The sequence below is a fragment of the Brienomyrus brachyistius genome, unplaced genomic scaffold (assembly GCF_023856365.1).
Source record: "Brienomyrus brachyistius isolate T26 unplaced genomic scaffold, BBRACH_0.4 scaffold55, whole genome shotgun sequence".
NCBI classification, from domain to species: domain Eukaryota; kingdom Metazoa; phylum Chordata; class Actinopteri; order Osteoglossiformes; family Mormyridae; genus Brienomyrus; species Brienomyrus brachyistius.
In genome coordinates, this window is record NW_026042330.1 from 285,825 (window position 1) to 298,740 (window position 12,916).

At 49.5% G+C, this 12,916-nt stretch overlaps 3 protein-coding genes across 4 annotated transcripts in view; 2 read left to right on the forward strand and 1 right to left on the reverse strand.

The window, feature by feature from the left end:
• LOC125724129 (uncharacterized) overlaps positions 1-12,916 on the forward strand; it is a 229,571-nt gene that overhangs the window by 139,039 nt on the left and 77,616 nt on the right. The window lies entirely within an intron of this gene.
• The window catches only part of LOC125724132 (uncharacterized), a 160,894-nt gene that overhangs the window by 71,072 nt on the left and 76,906 nt on the right, over positions 1-12,916 (forward strand). The gene's annotated exons all lie outside the window — the stretch shown is intronic.
• On the reverse strand, positions 3,672-4,921 carry LOC125724136 (germinal-center associated nuclear protein-like). Its single transcript, XM_049001103.1, has 5 exons — positions 4,712-4,921; positions 4,499-4,628; positions 4,131-4,310; positions 3,885-4,035; positions 3,672-3,790 (listed from the first exon to the last, which is right to left on the reverse strand). Exons 1-5 carry the CDS (start codon positions 4,881-4,883, stop codon positions 3,704-3,706), a joined length of 720 nt encoding a protein of 239 aa, XP_048857060.1. The 5' UTR covers positions 4,884-4,921; the 3' UTR covers positions 3,672-3,703.

A 12,916-nucleotide genomic window follows, 5' to 3' on the forward strand; every position in this document is an offset into this window, starting at 1 on the left:
GCGGAGCAACGGCTCCCCCACCTGGTCGAAGTAGCGGTGCAAGATGCAACCAGCCAGATACGAGGCCACCTTGACCAGCTTGAAGAACCTCACGAAGTTGTTGCTGTTGACAGCGGCAAAGGCCTGGACGGCAAACTTCACCTCCGGAGAGTTTCGGAGCTCCGCCCGGAATTGCTGCACCTCCCTGCAGGTAGGGAGGGAATGAAATGTCAGCTGGAGAGGTGCCACGGTGACACGGGACACCGACTGCCGGCCAGCCACCCACCGGAGGATGTCTCCATCATTGAGCTTCAGGAGCACGCTGTACTGCCGAAACTCTGCCTCATGAGGGCAGTAGATGTTCTTGCTGGCCAGGTCCTGGTACATCTCCTTGAGGCTCTGCAGGCATTTGGTCAGGTTTTCATTGTTGATCTTAGCATCAAAGGACATCATGGGCTCCTGGCACAGGTGGTGTGCGCAGTGGATGTGGAAGCGGGCGCACTTTTCAATAAGGGACACCGTAAGCGGGTCGCACAGGTGCTGCTGAGTGATATCCTGCAGATGGCCCAGAAAAAGGATCAGGGCGAGGCCCGCAGGGCACAGGAATAATGAGACACGGACTAATGTTGCTCACCTTCCGGATACCTCGTGTGCGGTTCCACACAAAGTCATACCAGTCACGGTAGTTGTCCTCACCCTGGTCCATGACCTGGGTAACCAGGTAGTTCATGGTCATGTTCAGCACAGTAAGGGGCCGCAGTTCATGGGGGAGGGGCTCCTCCTGGTCAGCAGAGGACCTGCTGTACTCCTTAATGGCAGCAGTGTGGTCCACCTGCGTGGGGTGCAGAGGGTGATTTGCAGCCTGTGGTCTGTCAATTCATGGCGGGGAGGGGGAAGCATTAGGAAAGAGGGGCAGGGGTGGTGATACCTTCTCCGTGTTGGGGATGACCTCAAAAGAGCTCAGTTGGTTCCGGGTCTCCCTCATGTAACGCTCCTTCTCCGGACACATGTCAGGACACGTACCCACAAACACCTTGGACAGATCCAGGTCGGTCCTCTTGGGCCGAGCTGTGCCAGAGGAGACCGTGTCAGCTGGCGATTCACTTTGGGGTGGGAGGGGGGGGTGGCTCAGCAACGTGACCCTAGGGGGACCTACCCTGTCGCAGGATCTTGTCCCGCTGCTCTAGCAGACGATACTTCTCCTCTGCGGTTTCAGCTACCTGGCCAATCAGGTGGAAGAGGGGAGAGGGGAGGCTGCTGGCTAGATGTTCGGATTCGAGGCCGTCTGGGCTGGGCTCCATCTGCGGCTCACTCTCAAACTGCAGGGCCTTTGTCGCCAGGGGTTTCTTGGCTGGTGACCTGAGAGGGACAGACCAAAGGCTGAAGAGCTTCTAAAAGCTGGCAAAACCTGGGCTCCTTTGAACACCTGGCCAGTAGGGGGCATAGCAGCCAAAGAACTCAGTTTGACTTTAATGTCACGAATCCGAGCCTGAGGTAAAGAGTTTCATTACCAGATGACCTAACATAACTCAAGCTGCTTGGAAAAAAAACTAACAAAATGTATACATAATAAAAAACCAGAGTGATCCAGATTTTTATTTTTTTTTAAAGAACTTGCATTGGGTTTCAAAAAGGTGATTTTCTTCCCTAACTTAATTTAATAAAGACCCGGCCATCTTATTGTAAAATTGAGTTATTTACTCTTACGGTAAGAGAATGATTTAAAGACAAGATTACCCTCTGGATAGGGATGAGCTGGAGGACCAGCCGGAGGTGGATTTGGAGAGGGCTTTGCAGACAGGGGCTGACTCAAAGCCTCCTGCCTGGCTCTGAGGATCAGGGTCATCTGGAGGCCTTTGGCCCTTCTCTCCTGGACCTAAGAGACACACAGAACCAGTTCATCGAAACAGCTGACATGGGAATGAAAGGCTGCAACGAGTCACAAAGACCCCGCCCTGGCCTTGGCTCGATGCACAGATAGAGAGCACCGTAATAGTCACTCACTCTGCTTCTTCCTCTGCCAGAAGATGGTGAGCTAATGCCTGCGCAGCAGTTTGCCCTTCTTCTTGGCTTTGGCAGCAGAAGCCTGAAAGATACCAAAAGTCAGTGAGGAAAGCCCGGGAGATCATGGACGAGAGCACAGCCTAATGAGTACAGCGACCAAGCCCCCCCCCAAAGGTGTGCAAAGCCATTGCTCACATGGTCGTGGAAGTGCACTATGGCCAGGTTCTTCTGGGGCCTGCAGAAGATCCGCTGCACACGTCCGAACTGGCGGAAATGTTCCCCCAGGATGTCCTTGCTGTTAAGACTGGCTGGAATGTTCTTGCATTGGAGCACCATGGCTTCGGAGGGTGACATCCCCCCCAGGCTGTCTGTGCTGTCCAGGCGGCGGGCACGTCTCACTGTTGATGCTGCCTCAGTTTCGGGATCTGTGGCAAGTGTCACAGAGTTCAGTTTTTCAGACTATACTTGGCTTCGAACCCAATGTGCTTCTTCCTGGGAGTACTCACCCAACTCCTCCGCCCTCTCAAGGACCTCCCGGGTTGGGGCCTGTGACCTTGGCGGCGTTGAGGGTGAGTGGCTGGTGGTCGGTGCCATCGAACCCTGGTGCTCCGCCTCCCCCCAGTCTGGCTGTGGCTCCTCACTCCTCTTCGGCTCTCGCCGGGTCTGTAGGGCCGGTGTCTTCAGGATGCTGGTCAAGGCACTGCGAAAGATGCTGCTGACAGGCCCCCGGCCCCGGACCAGGGGCCTCTTGGGAGGGTGCCTGGGGGCGGAGTCAGCACCAACTTTGGGCTCCTCTGATAAATGCTCCACCATCTCCTTCTTCCGCTTGGTACCCTTAGCCGCTGCCTCCCCTGCATTCTCCCCCTCACCGCCCCCCCCCACGGACCTCACCAGACACAACCCCAGCGTCAGTCTTGGGTTTTAGCGGACCAAAGCTGACAGCACCAAACAGTGGCCGGGGCTCATGGAGGCTAGAGGCAGAGTACCTGGAGACAGAGGCGGCCTGGGAGGTCCCCCCACCCAGGCCACTGCCAGCACCAACGGAGGGTGCTGCTGGTTTCGAGAAGCTGAACTCCTGGGTGGTGCTGGGATGTGCATCTTTGGTGGGGAGGATGCTGCTGGATGCTGCTGGACACTGCGATGGGCTGTGAGAAGCTAAAACCTAATGCTCCAGAAAGGAACTGCCAGAGGCAGCAGGAGCAGGCCCACTGCTGTCCATACTGGTAGCGGTGGTGCTGGATGGGCTGGAACGAAGGCAGAGGTCTGGGGAAAAGCCGAGTTCTGGTTAAAGACAGAGCTCTGACCGACCCCGGCCGGCTGCCCGAAGGAGGGCGGCGGGCCGAACCTGGTGTCGCTCTGTACAAACGACGGGGTCTGACTCCCAGAACCGGGCATGCCGAAGGTCGGGGCCTGTCCAGACGCCGTCCCGCCAGGCTGCCCGAAAAGGGATCCGGTCTGGCCGAAGGCAGACGATGTACTGAAGAGCGAGGTCTGGCCGGTGCCCTGGCCGAGGGCAGGCGGCTGCACGAAAGGGGCGTTCTGCTGGCCGAAGGAAAAGAGCCCCGAGGTCGGGGCGCGCGGAGACTGAAACGCTCCGCCTTGTGTTCTGCCGAAAAGCCCAGACGGATTCATTGTGTAAAAAGCCCAAAAATACGGCCTTCAAAAGTCGAAACAGAGTTCTTACAGCGCGGTAGATTTCGGCGTCCTTCGGCCTGGGAGATTATATCCGCGCCTGTGTCACATCTGCGGAAATATACAAACTGGCAGCTCCCCTGGCCTGGTCACTGCGGACACTGCGCTCCTTCTGCTACAAAAATGGGCACAGAAACAGTCTCAACTGATGAGCACAGGGTACTTGGGGTCTTAAAATGTGAGCAACTGTGTAGGCACAGGGTCAATACCAGGGCAAGTGCAGGTGGGGCAGCCATCTTTGGGGAGGGCACTACGATCTCCGGTACAGACAGTAACGAAGAAGGCAAGAAAAGTGGTGAGGAGGAAGAGGAAGGGCCCAGGGACTCGACGTCAAGCCAGGTACGCAGCTGGTCCTCGAACCTGCAGATCCAAGTCAAACAGGAAATGGCTCAATGTTTATGCCACAACTCACATGAGAGAGTACACGTGTGTAGCATGTCTGTTCTCTGTCAGACCTGCGGCTCTGTTCTTTCTCCTCCTCAATGCGAGCCAGGAGGTCCTGGGGGCTGGAGGCAGCATGCAAAACAGGGGCAACACCGGATCCGGACTCAGGGTCCTCAACCATGCTGTGAAACAGCTTCTGTTGAAGACGTGGCCTGGCCAGTCGAGGATGAGGCCACATGCTCTGGTGACACCTGCAATGGCAGAGACTTTGGATAAGAAGCCAGTATTGTACACCACTCTTGGGGATATGAGCAAGACTGGAAGCTGATGGCTTTCCCTCTTCTTCCATTTAATAGTAAATAATATTCATTAAATCTGCAGGTCACTGTTAACAGTCTATCTGGAATGTGTTAGATTTACATAGCTGGCTGGCTCTTACCCTGCCTTCCCCTGCTGCTTGTCCCTGTGCGTCTGCTTTACGGCATCCACCCAGCAGGACGGCGGTATGAAGCCCTGCAGCCCATCGCTCAGGAAATACACCGAGATTTCTCCGTCGTCACTGATGACATCTGAAGATGGTGGGATAGGTTCACACCTGCATGGCATCCCCAGTAGGCCCCCCCAAACGTCAGACCCACCCCACCCCCCTCACCTTCACTCACGGGGCACCCAGGAGGGTTCCAGTCCCGGAGTTGGTGCTCTACACAGAGCATGACAATTTCGTCCCAGGGCACCTCCCAGAAAGTGGGCTCCTTGTCCGGCCCCCCACCTCGGCCCACACAGTCCTGACGCAGCCTCTCCAAAAGGTTCTCCAACTGGGACATAAGGAGTGGCTGGCTGTGGCGGGACCATGGGATTTGAGATACGTACTGGAAGATGGAGGCAACCAGCTGGCTCCAAGGAGCTGGGTGGGGGGAGCGGTGGCAGCAGCAGAAATTTAAGGAAACAGACTAAGAAGCAGCCACTTAGCAAGAAGTCCGAATTCCGAATCTGAGGCATGGACATACCCCCCACGGCTGGCAGCGGCCAGTCGGGCAGCCGCAGGCTCAGGACTGCCCCCTGGAGCCACTCCAGGTGCTCAGCCGAGTTCCAGAGCAGATGTGGTAGGCAGTCACCACCCCCTGGCACCGAGAACTCTGCCACGGGCCAGGAGAGGCCAGCCAGACTCGGGGACGACACAAGGCCAGCCAAGAAAGCCAGGACAGTGTTGTAGAGGCCGATGACGGGTGCAGGGCCCTGGGAGGGCAGTCCCGCCATGTCACGGTCCCTCCGATCACGGTGAAGCCTACCAGCAAACTCGCGGCAGAGCCCGGCCTCCACAACCTGCACCAACGTCTGCGAGACGAGCCGGGCTGGTGCCGTGGAGCGGGCAGCGAGCCACCTGACGGCATGGCGGATCTGCGGGGAGACGGGGGTGATGGTCAATGGGATGGTTCAATCTTACCGAGGCCAGCGACAACATGCACACTCACCTGCTCGGATCCTTGGGGTTCGTTCGTGGTCTCGGGGATATGGACGAACATGTACTCTGAAATCAAACCTTCCTCAATGAGTGTCTGAAGCATCAGGTCTTACAGGGAAAGGAAACCGATGGTCAGACAGGAGGAACAAACCAACTGTATTAGCTCTGCATACGTAAACATAGCCTCAAGAGAAATGCTATAAGTAAAGTAAGCGAATCCCACGCGACACCTGTTGTCATAGACACGGTTAGTGTCACACCTTCCTCTAGCCGTTCATCGCTGGCCCTGTGCCCAGCCTGCCCTGGGACCACCACCACCAGAGGAAGGGCCTGTGGCCAGGCATTAGCCTGCTGGATCTGCCGGAGCTGCAGCAGGGCGGATAACAGGAAGATGTCCCCGTCTTCCTCATCAGCCCCGGGACTGACTGCCGAGGGCAGCAGCATCAGCAGGGCGCCCATGCCCATCAGCCCCTTCCGCTTCTCCAATGCCAACTGGCCTTCCTCGCTGAGGGGCCCGCGGGCCACCTGACCCACAGTGAGAAACATGGCCTCACTTCCTGCACTTGCACCCTTCGCAAACATCTGTGTTACCACAGGACCTGCTAATATCACATAGTGCCAGACTATGCTAGGCTATGTTAAGCTATGCTAGACTAACATTAATGACAGAACATGCAACACAGGGGCATGAAGCCTGTCGATATTCATCGGCAAGTTCCCCCCTATCTGCCACACCTTCACACACACGTGCACTGTGTGCATGCGCTCCCCCACGCTCCGCAGGCCGCTGCTGATGCTCAAGGTTTGCATGTGTCCGTTGGGGACCATCTCCCTGTGTTCTTGCTTCTCCGAGTTACCGAATTTGGACTCCAGCCATTCTGTCAAAATCCTGCATCAGAGATGGGAGGGGGGCACAAATGTAAGCTCCAGGACCTCTAAACCCAACTAACACCCAATCCCTCCCCGAACGACACCCAGTTCCCCCACTTACTGGTTAGCAACACTGGCATCTCTTTCATGATCACTTGGCAACAAGAGGGCTGCCTTCCAGAAGATTGTGTCAGATGGGTTCGAGACGCTTGCTGCCACCAGACTGAGCAGGTCCAGTGGCCCCCACACAGATTCGCTGAAGTGGATGGAGATGTAGATGAGCACATGGAGAGTGATGGATGGCTAACAGCTACTCTACAGTAGCACCATACCTCAGGAGCTGCTGGTAGAACAAGTGGACCTTCATCTGATGCTCGGTTTCCCTTCGCATCTTCGCCAACCTGCAGAAGGCAGCAGCACTGGTTGTCGCGTTGAATACAGCCGTCTATGGGAGCGAATGCGTCAACAGAGCCGCCATCTTGGGACGGGGTAGAGCTCCTTTTAAATGAATGAACGTCTATCAGGGACAAGCTGGCATTCAGAAATAAAGAACCATAAATGGGCAAATTTGAGAAGCGATTTTTATTGTCTTGGTTCATTATAAATGTCAGACATGTATTTACGACCGAGCCACGAGTAAATCGACAGAGAAGCGGGTTTTCTTAACACAGCCTACTTTTATGTTCAAAATGTAATGCACATATAGGTATTTTTTCATTCTTCCATTCGAAATAAACATACACTACTCTCCTACTACATGCAGAACAATGCAAATACAAAACACAACAAAAAAAGGCCAGCAATGTTAGCTGAAAGACCCTGGTAATCTCCATGATAAGCCCCATTGCGTTACCACTCATGCATTTATGCAGGCCGGCCCGTGGCATTGGCAATATAGGCAAATGCTAAGGGCGCCATTCATCCAGGGGGTGCCACAAACGGAGGAAGAAAAAAGTGTAACATTCCACTATTCTTAAAGCTAGTTGGTATTAATGCGTCTTAATATGAAAAGAACAAGCCCACATGAATTTACCTGCTTAGCAAAGCCTATTAAGTAATAATAATAATAATGATGATGATGATGATGATGATACGTAACTTTCCTATGAGCCGCCCGCCCTTGTAACCTCCCTCAATAACGAACACAAGTTGATCTCTGATCACGGGCATTTATTCACATATCTATCCGGTCGAGCATGCCGTGAGAACTAGATAAAATAAAGCACATACATCAAAAAATGAATCAGTAAAAACACAGGCATTTTCCTAAAAATAACCAAACACAAACCTAAATAGGCTACAGCTTGCTCACGCCATTAACTTATGACTGCAGCTCATACAATAACTCCAATATCCATGAATATTGACGTTATAACTTAAAACACTTTCTCAGCCGCATAACAAATGCTGCACTTATAACTGAGCAAAACGAAAATGTTACCAGCAAAACTGACCAGACCTAAACCCAAACGCAACATTAGTTCCGCTATAGTTTCCCTACACCTGGGGGGGGGGGGGGGGTGCCGGCGCTGATGCTCGCCTAGGGCGCCTCATCAGCTAGGACCGTTACTGCATTTAAGCATTTAGCAGACGCCTTTATCCAAAGCAACGGGCATTTGTATAGACTTGTAGAGAACTATAGTCAATGAACTGTACACAATACATTTTCCAGACAAGGAAAATACTTTATTATTTTTTTTACATTTACGGTAATATGAAAGATGAACATCCAGTTACCTCCTTTTTGGAAAAATAACTATAGACAGGGCAGGTCTATACACACAGGCATCTTGTATATATTTGTCAAGAACTATAGCCAATGAACTGCAATATATACTGGTGTCAGTACAGAAGCTGTGTCTTTCCTGTGACGTGGGGGTGGGAAGACAGAGGCTCTGTGTCTAGTATTTAGTATCCTTATAACAGTACTATTTTACACAGTTTCTTCCTCAAACTGCTGGTCTGTAGTTGGAGAGTATGTACTTTTGCCACATGGTCTTCTCTCAACTTGTGAAAGCAAGACAAGTGAAATTAAATTGAAGCGATGGTTGCCAATGCCATCTTGAGTTTCAGCAATGTGATCACAAAGATTAAATATATCCTGAAAACCTACATCTGCTTTCACAACCCTGTTCAACAGAGACTGGATGTTGGAGGCTTGTCTGATGCACTGCTCAGCTGAGCCAATCGCCTTTAATTAATTAAATTAATTAAATTAAACTTAAGTTGCTTCAAAATATTGTTTTAGTTTTGTAATTGATGCAATTTAAGTTTTAACAATAGCAGTCAGTGGTCAGAGACTTTTGCACAGTGTCAGTAAAGTAGAACAAGTTTATCCACAATTTCTACAGATTCAAATGAAATAATAAATTGATCATAACTTACAACTTGGAAGCCATTCTTGAGAAGTTGTTCAACAAAAGATGAAATCTTCAACAGAATCTGGAGCTCTTGTCTCGCTGGAAGCAGAGGTAGAGTGACTTTACATGTGCAGGTCTCCTCTCCTTTGGCACCTTACAGGGTCCTCGTCACCCAGTTTAATTTGCGGTTTAGAAGCATTTTTTTAAACATGTTGGGATTCAGTTGCAGCGCGCTGACTTTGTGTGTTTCGGGGCATATCTCAGGACGGCAGGATACCAAAATGGCGGAAAAAAAAAAAAGTTTACGTCATCAAAATGGCGCCCGTGATTCTCTTTGGGTCCTAATGACCCAGTATTCAAATTTAATGGGATTAGGAGCGGAGCCTGCATTCAACTACCATGAAAAAAAAACAACTAAATACTAATCAGATATGAAACCAAAGCGCTATGGCAATGCAGAAGGGATGGGGCTAAAGGTATGAAAGAATGATAGCTAGTAATAAACAGCTAAACTTGTAATAAAAAGCAGGCTCCGAAAAGACAGCCCACTGTGAATACGCTCAGAGTCCTAAGGACCTAGGATTCAACTTACCTAGTATTTCGCCGAGCTGGGCCTCTCCAAACGCTAGCACCGTGCAAAACCCTTGCAGCACCGTGGAAGACTCTCTCACTCCAGCGGGGGCGGGTCCGTAAAGAGATCGGCTGCCGCTTTCGCCGAGCTGGGCCTTTCCAAACGCTCTCACCGTGCAAAAGCAATGTAGCACCGGAAAAGACGCATTCACTCCCGCGGGGGGGTCCTCTGGGCTCGACTGCTGCTGTGCCAAAAGCCTTGCAGCTTCTGAGCAGAAGCGTCCACTCCTGAACTGGGGGGAACAACGGGGGAGGGGGTTTCGGCGCTCATGCAGGAATATTTTGCGACTTTGCTTTTCATCTGGGATTTAGCTCTTTACATAGAAGGTAAACATTGTGCTCTGAAATATCCAGAATGTTGCAAAATAGCAGCGAAATGTTTTTGTTTTGAAATGGGCTGGGGTGTTTGTATCCATTTAGTTTCGTTCTTTGCATTCCCCGTACACGTGATAGCTTTATGGCAGTAATTACTCTGGGCGCCTGCCTGTCTGGGTGGTCGGCTTCTTTTATCTTTTGTCAGTGACCAAATGGTGAGCTAGCAAGAGGTACTAAAAATAGCTTTACAGCAGGGAAGGACCAGGCACAGTTACTGAGCAGAAAACGGTCAAACGGTGGCAAAAAGCAACCAAATATATAATGGCATGCCCTTTTTATTTTCTTTTAATAAATTGTTTTTTAGAAGTCAGCATATTTTATACAACAAATTATGCATTTTGCATGACAAATTGCAGTTCAGAGTGTTTTCGAGGCTTTGGAATAAACAATTACCCAAATGTCGGGAAAGCCCATTGAAATGAATGGGAAGCGAGAGGCATAAAGCACTTTGAGGGGCTTGCGCAGTTACTTGGAGCGTTATAAAAGCAAACCATTTGAATATGTTTGCTCTAAAGAGATCCAAATTCATAAAAAAGTACAAGTCATTACATTTAATTTTTTTTTACATTGATTTAACAATAAATATTGTAATTGCCGCTAAGTGTCGCACTTACTTTGACCGGCTTTCCACGGTCTATGTCGACATCTAGTGGTAAAAAAAAGCATTACATTACACATAAGGGATGACTTTTTGCAGTAAAGACGACATTTTTTGTATTCGCAAATTTAAAAAAAATATATTAATAAAACTATTAAAATTGGGTCACGAGGACGCGCAGCAGAATCATAGGATGGTGAAATTTGAGGAGCCAAAGTGCATACCATTCTGACCGCGTCCCCCACCTCCGCCCCCCGTAGCCCCGCCCTTCAGTGTCACTGTGAGGGACACCTTGAAATTCAAATGTGAAAGAAAGTAACTTTTAAAAATGATAAGAACTGAATTTATATTTCTAAATAAAGTGATAAATCGATAGTGCAGTTGTAAAACTTCTGCACGACTTCGCCACCAAATCACATTTCCATCCATCCATCCATTTTCCAAACCGCTTATCCTATTGGGTCGCGGGGAGTCCGGATGCTAAGTTATGTTGCTGCTCATATACATTTGATTTATGTCTGTCTTTGCCATTTAAAGACCATGTTGTGACTCGGGCAACTTTAATATAAACTACTGGAGCTGAAATATTCTCAGTTTTACAATCCCTTGATTAATATGGAAGATCGTAATTTAATATAAACAGAATGGTAATAATGAAAGTTTGCTTTCTTGTCACAGTAATCTACCGCAACGCACCGCATACCATCGGAAGGCTACTGCGATTCTGAGCAACATTGGCAATATGATCCATTTTTTTCGCCGCTATTACCCTGAAATTTCTGACTGAAATCGCTACCCCGCTCTAACGCACACTAGGACTCACCCACTCTTCGCAGCGAGCCAGCCTTAACTGGAAACTGCCCCATGGCCGAGTGGTCTCATTCGCCCGACTCAACGTAAACAGCCTTCCGAAGTAAGGTGTATTCTGTTCTCTGAAGTAAGGCGTGGGTTCGAATCCAACTTCCGACAAAAGTTCTTCAATCACTACAGCAGCAACTGGTTAGCTCTAATTGCTTTCTTTTATTTTTGCGTTTCAGGCAAAACTACATAACACTTAAAGACACTTCCGGCATGTAAATGGAGAACGAAATTATAGTTATACCGAATCTCCTACACACAATACCAAGGTTACCAACTTTGCTCAGCTGACCGGAGTCAGACGTTCAATTCGCCATAACCCGGAACTTCATCAGAAGTAGTTAGAAAATGGATGGATGGATGGATGGATGGACGGACGGACAGATCAATAAAAGTACAGGACATCCATTTTACAAAGAACCGTCAACACTAAATGTGTGCACTGGTCATGCTCCTGGAAATTAAACTTCTTTTCTGAAAAGCAGCATGTTCATAAATTAGCTGCTGTTATACCTTGGGGAAACAAATGCAGATGAAACTGTAAAACAAACTGCAGTGGCAAAACAGTTCTGGCTGCCCGCCAGCCCTTCTGCCTGTGCTGCCCTGCCTGCCTACCCTCCTGCCCATGACATCCTGTCGGCGACATGCCACAAAGCAACCCTTCTTTGCCACAGGAAATGTCTGGTGCAATTTCTTTTTTAATTGTACATGTCAATTGCATAATACCTTAAACTATCCATCCATCCATCCATTTTCCAAACCGCTTATCCTATTGGGTCGCGGGGGGTCCGGAGCCTATCCCGGAATCAATGGGCACGAGGCAGGGAACAACCCAGGATGGGGGGCCAGCCCATCGCAGGGCACACTCACACACCATTCACTCACACATGCACACCTACGGGCAATTCAGCAACTCCAATTAGCCTCAGCATGTTTTTGGACTGTGGGGGGAAACCGGAGTACCCGGAGGAAACCCCACGACGACATGGGGAGAACATGCAAACTCCGCACACATGTGACCCAGGCGGAGACTCGAACCCGGGTCCCAGAGGTGTGAGGCGACAGTGCTAACCACTGCACCACCATGCCGCCCTACCTTAAACTAATTCTTTATTATTTCTATCATCATCATCATCATCATCCTGATAAGTATTTCATTAGTATTCCACGGTATTTTGATTTTTCAGGAATCATTGTGTGTACTGTATACTTTTAAATTAGTTTGCACTATATGTAGTGTCTCTGCACCTGTGCCTTACGTACTTGCTGCAGCTTGCACAACAACTTCTCTCAGGCATCAGTATAGTTTATCTAATGCAATATTTGTTGTTTGTTTATTAAGTGGTTTTAGGTATTTTGTGTGTTCCACTTAATTTAGTGTAATTAGTCCTAGTTGACTCAGGTTTAGTTTGATATTTCCTTCTGTTTGTTCCTCTGCATCATGCTACTGTCATAACATGTCAATGTCTTACCTAACTTTTGTGCATTATGTTTTGGAGAGAAAAAAATCATGACTTTTTTTTTTAGATTCATCCACTGATTCTATCACCTCTGACACATCCCCCCTCAATATTTGTTTGTTTGTTTGTTTATGTATTTGCTTGGGGGGTGGAATTAACAAACAGAAATAACTGAATGAATCAGGGTAGTGAAAAACATTTATAAACTTATAATTTTGGTATTGGTATGATCCTGTTCTGGTTA